The sequence below is a fragment of the Helobdella robusta genome, assembly GCF_000326865.2.
Source record: "Helobdella robusta unplaced genomic scaffold HELROscaffold_18, whole genome shotgun sequence".
Lineage (NCBI taxonomy): Eukaryota > Metazoa > Annelida > Clitellata > Rhynchobdellida > Glossiphoniidae > Helobdella > Helobdella robusta.
In genome coordinates this window covers 2586056-2599382 of record NW_008703981.1, presented here as the reverse complement: position 1 = coordinate 2599382, position 13327 = coordinate 2586056, and the positions used below count along the sequence as shown (strand labels likewise).

The 13327-nt window shown below is 33.1% G+C and overlaps 2 protein-coding genes across 2 annotated transcripts in view; both read left to right on the top strand.

Moving 5' to 3' along the window:
- Nucleotides 1-548: 548 nt before the first annotated feature.
- Nucleotides 549-7855, top strand: HELRODRAFT_191144 (hypothetical protein; the record flags this gene model as incomplete). Its single annotated transcript, XM_009016466.1, has 15 exons — nt 549-600; nt 1372-1547; nt 1719-1918; nt 2741-2888; nt 3339-3462; nt 3752-3849; nt 3930-4350; nt 4731-4788; nt 5276-5425; nt 5548-5609; nt 5753-5857; nt 6029-6250; nt 6669-6751; nt 7048-7192; nt 7442-7855. 15 exons carry the CDS (start codon nt 549-551, stop codon nt 7846-7848), a joined length of 2451 nt encoding a protein of 816 aa, XP_009014714.1. The 3' UTR covers nt 7849-7855.
- Nucleotides 7856-11707: 3852 nt separating this feature from the next.
- Nucleotides 11708-13327, top strand: part of HELRODRAFT_191143 (hypothetical protein) — a gene marked incomplete at its 5' end in the record, with an annotated part of 2725 nt that continues 1105 nt past the window's right edge. The window contains 4 exons of the mRNA XM_009016465.1: nt 11708-11739; nt 12054-12105; nt 12421-12594; nt 12856-12965. Coding sequence (XP_009014713.1) covers nt 11708-11739; nt 12054-12105; nt 12421-12594; nt 12856-12965 — 368 coding nt within the window. The remainder of the gene's footprint in view (nt 11740-12053; nt 12106-12420; nt 12595-12855; nt 12966-13327) is intronic.

Sequence of the window (13327 nt, the reverse complement as noted above, 5' to 3'; positions counted from 1 at the left end):
ATATTTACAGTTGAATTATTATTTTTATATTATTATTATTATTTATTATTTTTTTTTTATTATTATTTTCAAAAAAATTCCCACCTCGCCATAAAATTTTTTTCCATTTATTAATTTGTTTGCATATTTACGGCAAAATTACTACTATTACTACTACTGCTGCTGCTGATACTACTACTACTACTACTACTACAAGTACACTAGTACTACTACTGCTACTGCTACTGCTACTAATACTACTACTACTACTATTTAAAACAACGACAAGAACAATAAGAGTAGTAAAAATAATAATAGTAATAATAATAATAATAATATTAATGATGATGATGATGATGATGATGATGAATGTTGATGACGACCGTAAAATACAATACAACAACGGCGATGACGGGCATTCAAATTTGAGAATGAAATTGAATTTGAGAATCGTAAATAAGCTGAAAAGATGACGACGACGATGATGATGAGGATGTTGTTGATGATGACGATAGCGATGATGACAAAATAAAATTGTTTTCTAACCCAGACCTCCCAGGTTCGAAAGCATGGTGTGTCTATCGCGACCTCTAACATGCCTGGCCCTTCTAACTTTAGAAGGTTTATTGGGTTAGAAACTGTCTGAAAATTAAAAAGTATTGATGATGACGATGATGATGACGACGATAAAAAGGATGATGACGATGATGAGGAGAATGATGAAGGTGGTGATGGTAATGATGGTGATGATGATGAGATTGATGATAATCCGGGACAAAGGCCTTTTATTGTTTTATAGCTGGAAATTTTGTAAGTGTTGAAAAAAATTACTGATAAATAATTCTTCCCATTGTTAAGTTTTGAATAATAAAAATACTGATGCTGCTATAGATGATGATGTTATAGATGATGACGATGATGGTGATGATGAAGATAATGGTGATGATGATGATGATGGTGGTGGTGATGATAACGATGGCGATTTTTTTTCCAAGTGATTTAAAATTCCCAACTTCTACATCCCAGTAGTCTCAGGATACTGCACGTTCCCAGATTTTCTATGGACGGATGACGATAACGATGACGTAATGTCGCATCGTCATCATCATCATCATCGTCATCATCATCATCATCATCATCATTCTCATCATCAGTATCAGCGCCAATTTCATCATCATCATCATTTTGATGACAATTATAAAGCACATAAGAATAGAAATATAGACAATGGTGATGATAAAAGTATCAACAACAACAACAACAACAACAACAACAACAACAACAACAACAACAATATTAATAACATTAACGGTAATAATAATAATAATAATAATAATAATAATAATAATAATAATAATAATAATAATAATAATAAATTTCAATCCAATGAAGATTTCAGAGGAGCGTTGTGGGTGTCACATTTAAAATTTAATAATAATAATAATAACAATAATAATAATAATAAATTGAAAACTACTGGTGAAGATGATGAAGAAGATGATTACAACAATGATAATCTTAATGACGACGATGACGATGATGATAATAATCTCAAAAATGCTGGTGATGTTGGCATTGGTTTAAAAAAGAATTTCATGCAATACTTACAACAACAACATCAACAACAACAACGTCAAAAACAACATCAGCAACATCAACAACATAGTAAATCTTACAAACAACCTTATCAACATGAACATCAGCAATATCACAAATTTCCACCATCACAACAACAACAGCAGCAACCGAAGCAACGACAGCCGCAACAACAATTGCAACAGCAGCAACGACAGCCACAACAGCAGCAACGACAGCCACAAGAACAACTGCCACAGCAGCAACAACAACATCGTCCAATTTATCCGCGAAATTTGACTAGCTTCTACGAGATATATGTAACCAAATCAAATATTGAATTCAAATTAGTAACATCCGTAAGGTGCCACAATGAGACTCAAAACTGTAGCAAGAAGCAGTTTATTCAGAAATTTACCTGCCTATCTGAAGAGGTGAATGAGAAATATCGAGCTAAGTTGGATTCTGAAAGGTGATTGGTTGGCCGGTTGATTGATTGATTAATTGATTGATTGATTGATTAATTATTTGAATGAAGATTGACTAATTAATTGATTGATTGATTAACTAGTTGATTGATTGATTTGTTGTTATAACAGAGGAAATGAATTTACCTGTCTGAGGTTCGCTTTCAACAAACCAAATATTGTCTTATTTTGGATGGGTTAGCAAATGAATGAATGAATGAGTGAATGAAAGAACGCGAAAAAGACGAATGAATGAATAGACATGATAGAAAGAAAACTTGATGAATGAATGAATGAATAAATGAATGAATGAACGCGATAGAGAGACGGATTGATGAAGGAATAAAAACCGGGAACTGGCAGGTGTTCGGCAAATGAAAAATTAAAAGAACAACACAGCCTAACAATAGCAATGAAAATAATTAAAACGACGACGACAACAACAACAACAACAACAACAACAACAACAATAATAATAATAATAATAACGATCATTCATCGATGCAGCCTTCATCATCGTCATCAAATTTCTTTCCATGCCTGTCTCATAATCGGCCGCCATTTTGTCTCCTTTTTCAATTAATTTGTTTATTTTTCATTTCTTTTTTATATAATTAATGTTGATTTTGTTCATTCGTTCGTTCGTTCATTCGTTTGTTCGTTCATTCGTTCGTTCGTTCATTCATTCAATTACCACTATCACAACCAGCTTCTCCTAGACAAACGAACGAAGCTAACCTGTGTTTAGACAGTCAGCTGACCAGGCAGACAAACGTCTGGGTGTCTGGCGACATGAGGGGCTGGTCATTTTGTCCATTCAGTGGCGGGTTCGATTACAGGCTGTTCCTAGATGATTCTAGCACTGAGGTTAGCTCGTAATAATAATAATAATAATAACAACAACAATAATAATAATAACAAATGATAAAATAAAAAAAGATAAATTGAGTTAAATTTATTTAAAACTTGTAGTCTGCTCCTTCATTCGGTACGAATGAGTGTACTATTAAGACAGCAGAAGATGTTAGCTTAAAGTAGGATTCCTTCAGTTGTTCTCTCACAATGTAATGAGTATGATGAAGATAGAAGAGAATTTAACGTAGTAGGACGATACTAAAATGTCCATGCTCATAGTAAATTGACCAGTGAGAAGTTAAAAGTATTACAAAGTCCTAATGGGGACTATTCAAAAGTTTTATATTCAAAGTTTAAAGTTATTGCACCCGCTTTTTAAATTTAAGTTTTGATAACAATAATATAATAACAATAATACTGATAATAATAACAATAATAATAAATAATAATAATAATAAACAGCCTCTATGTAGGAGGACAGAGCAGTTCTTGCGTCCACACAGACTAGAAAGCGAGTGCATGTCTGGCGATGGAGTTGTCCTCAACTTTCCAGACGGAAGATGTAACTTTGTTGCCGATAACGATGGTTATTATTATTATTAGTAGTAGTAGTAGAGTAGTAGTAGTAGTAGTAGTAGTAGTAGTTGTTGTTGTTGTAGTAGCTTCTCCGACTACATTTTGAAGTTGAATAAGAAAACCACGGCAAGCAACATGATAGAAAAAACTCTCCTTCGTTGTTACGATGGAAAAATAATTGCATTTCGCTTTATAATAACTATAATAATAACAATAATAATAATAATAATTATTATTATTATTATGACAATAATTATTATAATTATAATAATAATAGTTATGACTACCGCCATCTCCAGTATCTTCTAGCTTGGTGTGTTGGGGGCATGTAACTGAATCGCGGTTTACCTACGTATTTCTTGGCCTGTACAATAAAAAATACCCTCAATACACCCTTGTTAGTTTTATTATTATTGTTTTTGTTATTTTTATTTCTATTATTCGTCTTCTTATTATTATTAATCGTCATGGTTCTAGCGGATTCCAGCCAACATGGACACCAACAACGAGCTGGAAATAAACTCCACCCTGTACTTCGAGATCATCGCCCCAGCGTCACCCTACTCATCTTCTTCATCGTCATCGTCTTCTTCTTCTTTTTCATCTTCTTCATCATTTCCACCTCCATCGTCTTCGTCATTTCCATCTCCATCTTTTTCATCTTTTTCGTCATCGTCGTCGTCATCATCATCTGGTGGAATGAATGTCAAAAAGCCAGATAGGGATCGCAACTCTGACGTCAATGATAATAATTTGTATCGAAAAGTTCCTGTTTATTATAATTATAAAAATATAAATAATAATTATGACATTAATAATTATGGTGATAATAATAATGATAATAAAAAGAATTATGACGGTGAGATTAGAAGTGTTGTACTTCGCTTACGAAGAACCGGTACGTATAAACGGCTAATCATTCAATAGGCCAACCAACCAACCAGACAATCAACTAACCAATCAAATCTACCAACCAACCAGCTATCAACCAGCCAGACAATCAATCAACCAACAAACCAGCGGCCAATCAGCTCATCTTTGAAAAACCAACAAATCATTCATCATCATTATTATCATCATTAGTTAGAAGTAGTATTTGTAATAGCAGTAATAGTAGAGGCAGCAGTAGTAGTTGTAGCAGCAGCAGCAGCAGCAGCAGTAGTAGTAGAATTACCGGTACTAGATGCAGTTGCAGTAAATAAAAGTTGTAGTAGTATTTATTATTATTATTATTGTTGTTGTTGTTGTTGTTGTTATTATTATTGTTGTTGTTATTAGGACCAGGCGTATGTTACGACGAGACGGAGAATTGTGGGGCGGTGGCAGCCGAGGGCAAGTGTGTCAATTCGGTCCTACACAAAATCGTCACATACTGTAAACAATCTTGCGGATTATGTGGTAAAATTTTTGTTGTGTTTGTTTGTTCGTTTGTTACACACGCGCACACGCACGCACTCACACGCGGGTATGCACACACACACACACGTACGCACACACACGCACGCACACACACACACAGGTCACAAAGAAGATTTAGGACCATCAACGAAAGCGGAATGCTTCTTGCCCGAAGAATATAGAGGAAGGTGATGATAATAATAATAATAATAATTATTATAATATTTATTATAATAATAATAATTATTATTATTCATTCAATTTTTTATTCGTTTATTTGTTTTTTATGTTCATTCGTTCATCCATCTATTTTTTATTCATTTGTTTATTAGGTTGATAGTTCAATTTTTACTTGACTCATTCACACATTCATTCAGTCTTTCGTTCACTCATTCATTCATTCTTTCGTTCATTTTTTCATTCAGATGGCTATTAATAGAATCAGATCGCATGGAAGAGGTCAAAGTTGAAAATGAGACAATCCATTTCAGTAGGGGGGGTACAGCATACATCTGCAAGAGCAAGCATTGGAAGAAGGAGAATTATAAAATGCTCTCTATATTTTCAAATGGATGGTTAGTTGGATGGCTAGCCGATTGGCTGGCTGGCTAGTATGATCAATCAATCATTCAATCAATCAATCATTCATTCATTCGTTCATTCATTCGTTCGTTCCTTCGTTCATTCATTCATCCAGTCGGCCCAGATACACGTGTCTACATTTTAGAAAAGAGAAACCAGTTCTATACTTTCAGATGTGTAAGTTGAAAATTTTTCTCTCCTTATTACGTTGGTTCAATTTTTAATAATAAAATGAAATAACAGTTATAATAATTATTATTGTTCTAATTACAATCATAATAAATAATTTTAATAATAATAATAATAATATTCATTCCCAGCTAAGAGCAGTCTGACTGATTCCTCCTTCGATATTTGCAAGTTTCAAAAAGACAGGGAACCTCTTGGCGACGCCATCAGAAGCGACGAGATGAAGATGCTGTTACGTAAGTGATGATGCATTGGCAGTGGCTGCATCTGCTGCTGCTGCTGATGAAGATGATGATAAGGATAATAAAAATGAGGAGGAAGATGACGATGAAGATAATGACGAAAACGACAAATGTGATTTCTGTGATTAAAACTCACTCATGAAAAATTGAATACTTTTTCCCCAGCTCACGAGCGATTCCAATACATGCAGTGCGGACTCGGCGGAAGTATCAGTGTTGACGTCATCAACCACAACAATAATAACAACAACAACAACAACAACAACATGGTAGCTAGCTGTGGTGGGGTTTTCAACGATTGGAATGAAACTTCGTGCTCTGCCAGTAACATCTTAACCGTGAGACTGGCACCAAACTGCCACAATATTATCAACAATAATTATCTAGGTTACAATATTATTATTATTATTATTATTATTATTACTATTATTATTATTACACCCCAATTAAAATTCTAAGAGTTCAATGAGAATACAATTAACTCAGTGTAGTCGCTTATAATTATTGCCGGGATATCTTTTTGTCATATTTATAGAATTATGGCTCTTGATGGAATTAATTATGGAATTATTAATACTATTATTATTATTATTATTATTATTATTATTATTATTATTATTATTATTGTTATTATTATTATTATTTTTATTATCAACAACAATAACACTGTTCACGTTGGCATCCACCAAACATGTATTGCAGCAACAACTGGCATCATGATTATAATAAAAGAAAAGTAATATTCATAATAAAATTTTTAACGATAATAATTATAGTTATAATTATCATCGGGATCATAATCAAGATTTCCAGTGCGTCGGTCACGAGATGGTCAATGACGTCACAATGGTCTTAATCACCAAGTTCAAGGACAAATTTACTTGCTGGGTCTGTAGGTCAAATAAATATTCTATTTTTAGATGTAATAATGTTAGTAGTAGTAGTAATAGTAGTAATAGTAGTAGTAATAGTAGTAGTAATAGTAAGGTAGTTGTAGCAGTAGTAGTAGCAGTAGTAGCAGTAGTAGTAGTAGTAGTAGTAGTAGTAGTAGCAGCAGTAGTAGTAGTAGTAGCAAGCTGCAGCATTAGTAGTAGTAACATATATAATTTATACATACACATACATAGACAAGCATATACACACATACAACACGCACACACACACGTACACACACTCGCACGCAGATAATATCCACTTACCCCGAACAAATGAACTATTACCCTTGGCGAACGCTCAGCGTCCTTAATAGAGGACAATGTGGCTTCGTAAGCAACTTCAACGACGACAAGATTAATAACGCTTCTGTTATGACCTTCGAAAGTTTATCAAGTGTGTGTGTGTGTGTGTGTGTGTGTGTGTGTGTGTGTGTGGTGCGTGTGTGTACGTGTGTGTGTGGTGCGTGTGTGTGTACGTGTTTGTATGAAGGTATGTGTGTAGATTTGTATGTAGGTATGTTTGTAGGTATGTGTAGATATGTGCGGCATATTTATAAACACAACACATTCATATCGGTAAAGCATAAAAATCAATAACAATAATAATAATAATAATAATAATAGAACCAAAAAATAAACTCAGATAACTTGCCAGACAGGAGCTGCATCCAAACAACAACATCGTCATCGTCGTCGTCGTCTACGAACGCAACTATATTACTATCCCTAAACAACAGCGCCGGTAAGAAATCAACAAAGCGAACGAAAACAAATAAAAATAATAAAAAAACCGCTAAAAATAAAAACAACAACAATAATAATAATAATAACAACAACAACAACAATAATAATAACAATAATAATAATACGACATCATTATCATCACTTGTTATCGGTTCCCAAAATGTCCCGAACTTCAAGACATCAGATAGGGCCAGTAGCTACAACAACATTTACAATCACAACATTCACCCGCCATCATCATCATCATCTTTTTTGTCATTATCATTTTTATTATTATTATTATTATTATTATTATTATTATTATGATTATTATTATGACGTCATCTTCAGCATCAACATCGTCGTCGTTGTTGTCAACATTGTCGTTTGTTTCTCTTTCAAGTTTTCGTCGCCACCATCATCATCATTATCATCATCATCATCATCATCATCATCATCATCATCATCATTATCATCATTATAAGTTCTATTATCATTATCATGATCGTCGTCGTCGTCATCATCATCATTTTCTCTTACTAAGGGAAAAGGCATTTGTTAAATTCCATCATGTCTAAAAATAGCAACAATAATTTTTTTTTGATTTTTATCTATAAAAAATAAATGCGTTCTATTCAAAAAAGTACTGATAGTGATGATGATGAGGAGGAAGATGAAGATGATGAGGATGGTGATGATGATTATTATAAGGTATCAGTATGTTTACTGAAAATAAAAGTGATGAAGACCATCATCTTCATCATTACTGCTTGCACATCTTTGCACGGTCTGCAAATAGATTTTATGACTAATGCAAAAAACATGTGAAATTTACGTACGTATGTATGTATGTATGTATGTATGTATGTATGTATGTATGTATGTATGTATGTATGTATGTATGTATGTATGCATGTATGTATGTATGTATGTATGTATGTATGTATGTGTTTGCGTTTTCATGGAATGTTTTGTTGTTGTTAGAGTCTTGAAGCATGCAAAGCGTGCAAGTTTGTTCATTTTTCTTTGCTAATGGGAGGAAATATTTAATGGAAGTCTGGCGTTTAAAAACAAACAGGTAACACAAATACAACTCAATACAATACAAATACAATACAGTACAATACAAAACAACTACAACACGACCTAATACAATACAATACAAATACAATACAACTCAATACAATACAAATACAATACAGTACAATACAAAACAACTACACCACAACCTAATACAATACATTACAAAACAATTACAATACAACTCAATACAATACAAATACAATACAATACAATGCAATGCAACTACAACACAACCTAATACAATACTATACAAATACAATACAACTCAATACAATACAAATACAATACAGTACAATACAACTCAATACATACTTATTTATTTCTGTTTAACGTTTAGTTTGAAGGTACGTTGTATATTTAAACATTTGAAAGTAATAATATTAACAACTACCACCACCACTACTACTACTACTACTACTACTACTACTACTACAACTACTACTAATACTACTACTACCACATTTACTATTTTCATCTTTTATATTCTTACAAATTAAGCTTCATGTAAAATATATATATATATATATATATATAATATTTGCATTATATATATATATATATATAATGTATATATATATAGTTTTTTGGTCATAATAATAATAGTAATAATGATAACTTTATTATTATTACTATTATTATTCTGATTAGCATTTGTTATTATTGTCATTATTTTTCTTGTGAAAAATTTAGAGGTTACTTGACGAATGAGAAAGCAAAAATAAAAATTTTTGAAAAAAACTCCTGAGGGTTGTTAGGAAAGTTATTATTAGAGGATAAATTCGTTACGTATTGTTTATGCGTTCAATTGCACGGCTTGTGGTACAGCGTTAAAAAACATCCTTGGTGTTGTTTAACTAGTTTTTAAAAGAGTTAACAAACAACTGACGGTACAAAATCCGATCTCTCAATGTCTCAAGCAGCAGTTGCAGCAACTGATCAGCAACCAACCGCAACAACGGTTCTGCAACAACCAACCGCAACGACAACGTTAGCAGTATCCCAAATGCAACAGTCTTCAGCGGCAGTAGCAACAACATCGCCACAACAACAACAACCGACATCCATGACTCTATCACAACAGTTACCACAACAACAGTTGCCACAACAACAGCCAGCAGCTACACCACCAACTACAGCAACTACCACATCATCACCACCAACAACAACAACAACTTCATCACAGCAACTAACAACAACCACAAAAATAGAAGACATACTCAACAAGAAGCTCTTTTACTATCCTGGTATGAAATCTTTGATAGGCGAAGCCATAAACGAAGGAGTTTTTGTTGACGAAATGTTCAGAAATAGCGGTATAGACAACTTTTCGACTGGCAACAACAACAACAACGACGACCAACAACAACTACAAAAACATCGATTTGTTGCCAAAGGCTTAACAACAATTGGCAACAAAAGCAACAATGTTGCCGATGTTGAGAGTGTTGCATTTGTTGTTAAGTTTCAGAGGCAGGTTGACAATCTTGCCAGTGACTTAAGAGGACTGAAAGTGAATTTTTTTGCAAAATTTATTACAAAATAATCATCCTGTTACCGCTTGTGTTGCTTTCAACATCATCAAAATCACCACCACCACGACCATCATCATCATCATCATCATCATCATCATCAGAGCCTCCTGCATACTCTCCCTACCTTCACGACCCCCACGACCTCCCTGAATGACCTTGAGACGGCCTTGAACCCACCGTACAGAAGGTCGCAAGAAGTTGACGGTCCGATCCATGATGCCTACTTCAAAAACGTCCAACTTTTCGAGAAATCCCCGTGATGATGATGACGACGATGACGATGAAGAAGAAGAAGATGATGATGATGATAATGAGGGTAGATGATGATGGTGATGATGATGATGGTAGTGATGATGATAGTGATGATGACGACAGTGATGGTAGGAAAGTTTAAGAATAAATGAATGAATTAATTAATCTATTAAAATGTTGATATTCTCGCTTGGCAATACGATAATAAACTAATGTTGTTATAACCGATGCTGTTGCATGCATTCTTTCTTCACTTTTTAATTTTGAAAAAATTATCGTCAATTGGTGTTAAATTTCGTTATTTTAAATTTTAAAATCCTTTTAAAATATGAAAAACACTTAGACAATGTTACTAACTATTAAGTATATAAAATCCAAGAATCCACAGACTTTATTTAACACACAGATGATGATGATGGAGATGAAGAAGATGATGACGGAGATGTTGAGGATAATGATGACAGAGATGATGATGATGATGATGATGATGATGATGATGATGATGATGATGATAGAAATGATGATGATGTTAATGAAGATGATGATCAAAATTTACACCAAAAAAATTTCAAGGAAACCACACAGTTCAAGTTTCAAAAATTGTTGGACGAATAGTAAAAAATTTGTTTATTTTAGAATATTAACTAAAACACTTGGAAAATATTTACCGTTGTACAATACCATGATTGGGAATCTCTTGATAAAATTTTACGTAAGTGTTAAAGTTTGAAAGTTCGTTAACAAAAATAACAAAAATTATTAACTCTGTTGAAGATGGGGATGACAAAGTTTAAAAGTCACTAGAGTCATGAAACACGCACATTCACACATACACACGCACATATCTACACACATGCACGCACACACACACACACACATACATACATAGAAATGTATACATTCCCATATAAAAACGTACAACATACATATACGTTTATGATACAATTTGGCATAAAATAGGCAAGGATGTCGTTGAATTTGAAACCAGTCACGGCGAGTTAGACCGAACAAAACAGGCATCTCTAACCATTTCACCACCGTACGAAGACCTATAATGATACTGGATGCCATGGTATAACGACTGTTAGATCGAAACAACGACAACAACAATGTTGATTTCATAGACGATGGTTTTCTACAATGATGACGACGACTAAGACGAAGATGGCAATGATACTAACCATCATAAAAACAAATGATAATAACCATACGATTATCATGATAAAAATTATCTTCCGGTAAACAAAATTATGGAAAATTTTTTCCTTCTTTGTATATATATATATATATATATATATATCCGAGTGCATTTAAGGGGTATGAACGATCCGATCGTGAAACTTCTCAAGAAGTTAGTCTTCTCGTCCCAATTTCGCTATTATATAGATAGAACATATTCTAGATTATTATCATCCTTAATTATTATTACTTATTATAATTATTATTATCTAGATGATATTATTAATAATTAATAATAATATTGCCATCACTTTCATTGGTTTACGTTATCGGCCTTTAGTTTCCATTTCTTCATTATTCAAATAATAATAATAGTAATAATAATAACAATAACAATAATAATCATAATAATAATCATAATAATAATAATCATAATAATAATAATATTAATCATAATAATAACCATGATAATTGTTTTGTACCAAGGCAGAACATGAAGCTCATTGTAATCTACGCGCTGGCAGTTTTATTAGCCGGGGTAGGTACATTACATAATAACAACAACAATAATAATAATAATATCAATAATAATAATAATCTTAATAATAATAATAATAATCATAATTGGATGAATCTCTTTGGGATCTGGATGAACCCTGGATTCACCATCAACCAGTTTTTAAATGCTCTGCATGTCAAACATAATAACAATAATAATAATAATAATAACAATAATAATAATAATAATAGATTAATAATAATAATAGATTAATAATAATAATAATAACAATAGATGAATAATAACAATAATAGATTAATAATAATAATAACATCTCGGGATTTTTCCCAGCAGACCAGTCTAGGCTCCCACTATGACGTCAAAGGAAGGCTGATGAAGGACCTCCTCGACACTTACGAGAAGGAGCTGGAACCGGAACGTGCCACGGTGAACCTGGCCATCGAATTTCAGTGCGCCATCTATGACAGGAACACCCACATCGTTTCCACCTATGTTTGGGAGATTTACGTGAGTTTAGATGGTTTTGACTGGTGAAGTTGAGGTTTCGATTTGTTGTTGTTGCTGCTGTTGTTGCTGCTGTTGTTGCTGCTGTTGTTGTTGTTGCTGCTGCTGTTGTTGTTGCTGCTGCTGTTGTTGTTGCTGCTGCTGTTGTTGTTGCTGCTGCTGTTGCTGTTATTATCATTGTAATTACTATAATAATGATGATGATGATAATAATAATAATAATAATAATAATAATAACCTCATTATCGCCATCGTTATCATCAGACTTGGACGGACAATCGTTTGAAATGGGATCCTGCCGACTATGATAACACGAAGAGTCTCACACTGTCAGCTGAAAAAGTCTGGTTACCTGACTTCAAGCTCTATCATGGGTCTGTATGAGTGTGTATGTATGTATGTGTGTTTGTATGTATGTATATGTATGTATATGTGTTTGTATGTATGTATGTATGTATGTATGTATGTATGTATGTATGTATGTATGTATGTATGTATGTATGTATGTATGTATGTATGTATGTATGTATGTATGTATGTATGTATGTATGTATGTATGTATGTCTGTTAAAACCAAAACATGAGTGACACTGAACCGTCAAACATCACGTAACAAATGGATTAACACTTTGATGTGTATGTATGTATGTATGTATGTATGTGTGTGTGTGTGTGTGTGTGTGTGTGTGTGTGTGTGTGTGTGTGTGTGTGTGTGTGTGTGTGTGAATGTATATAT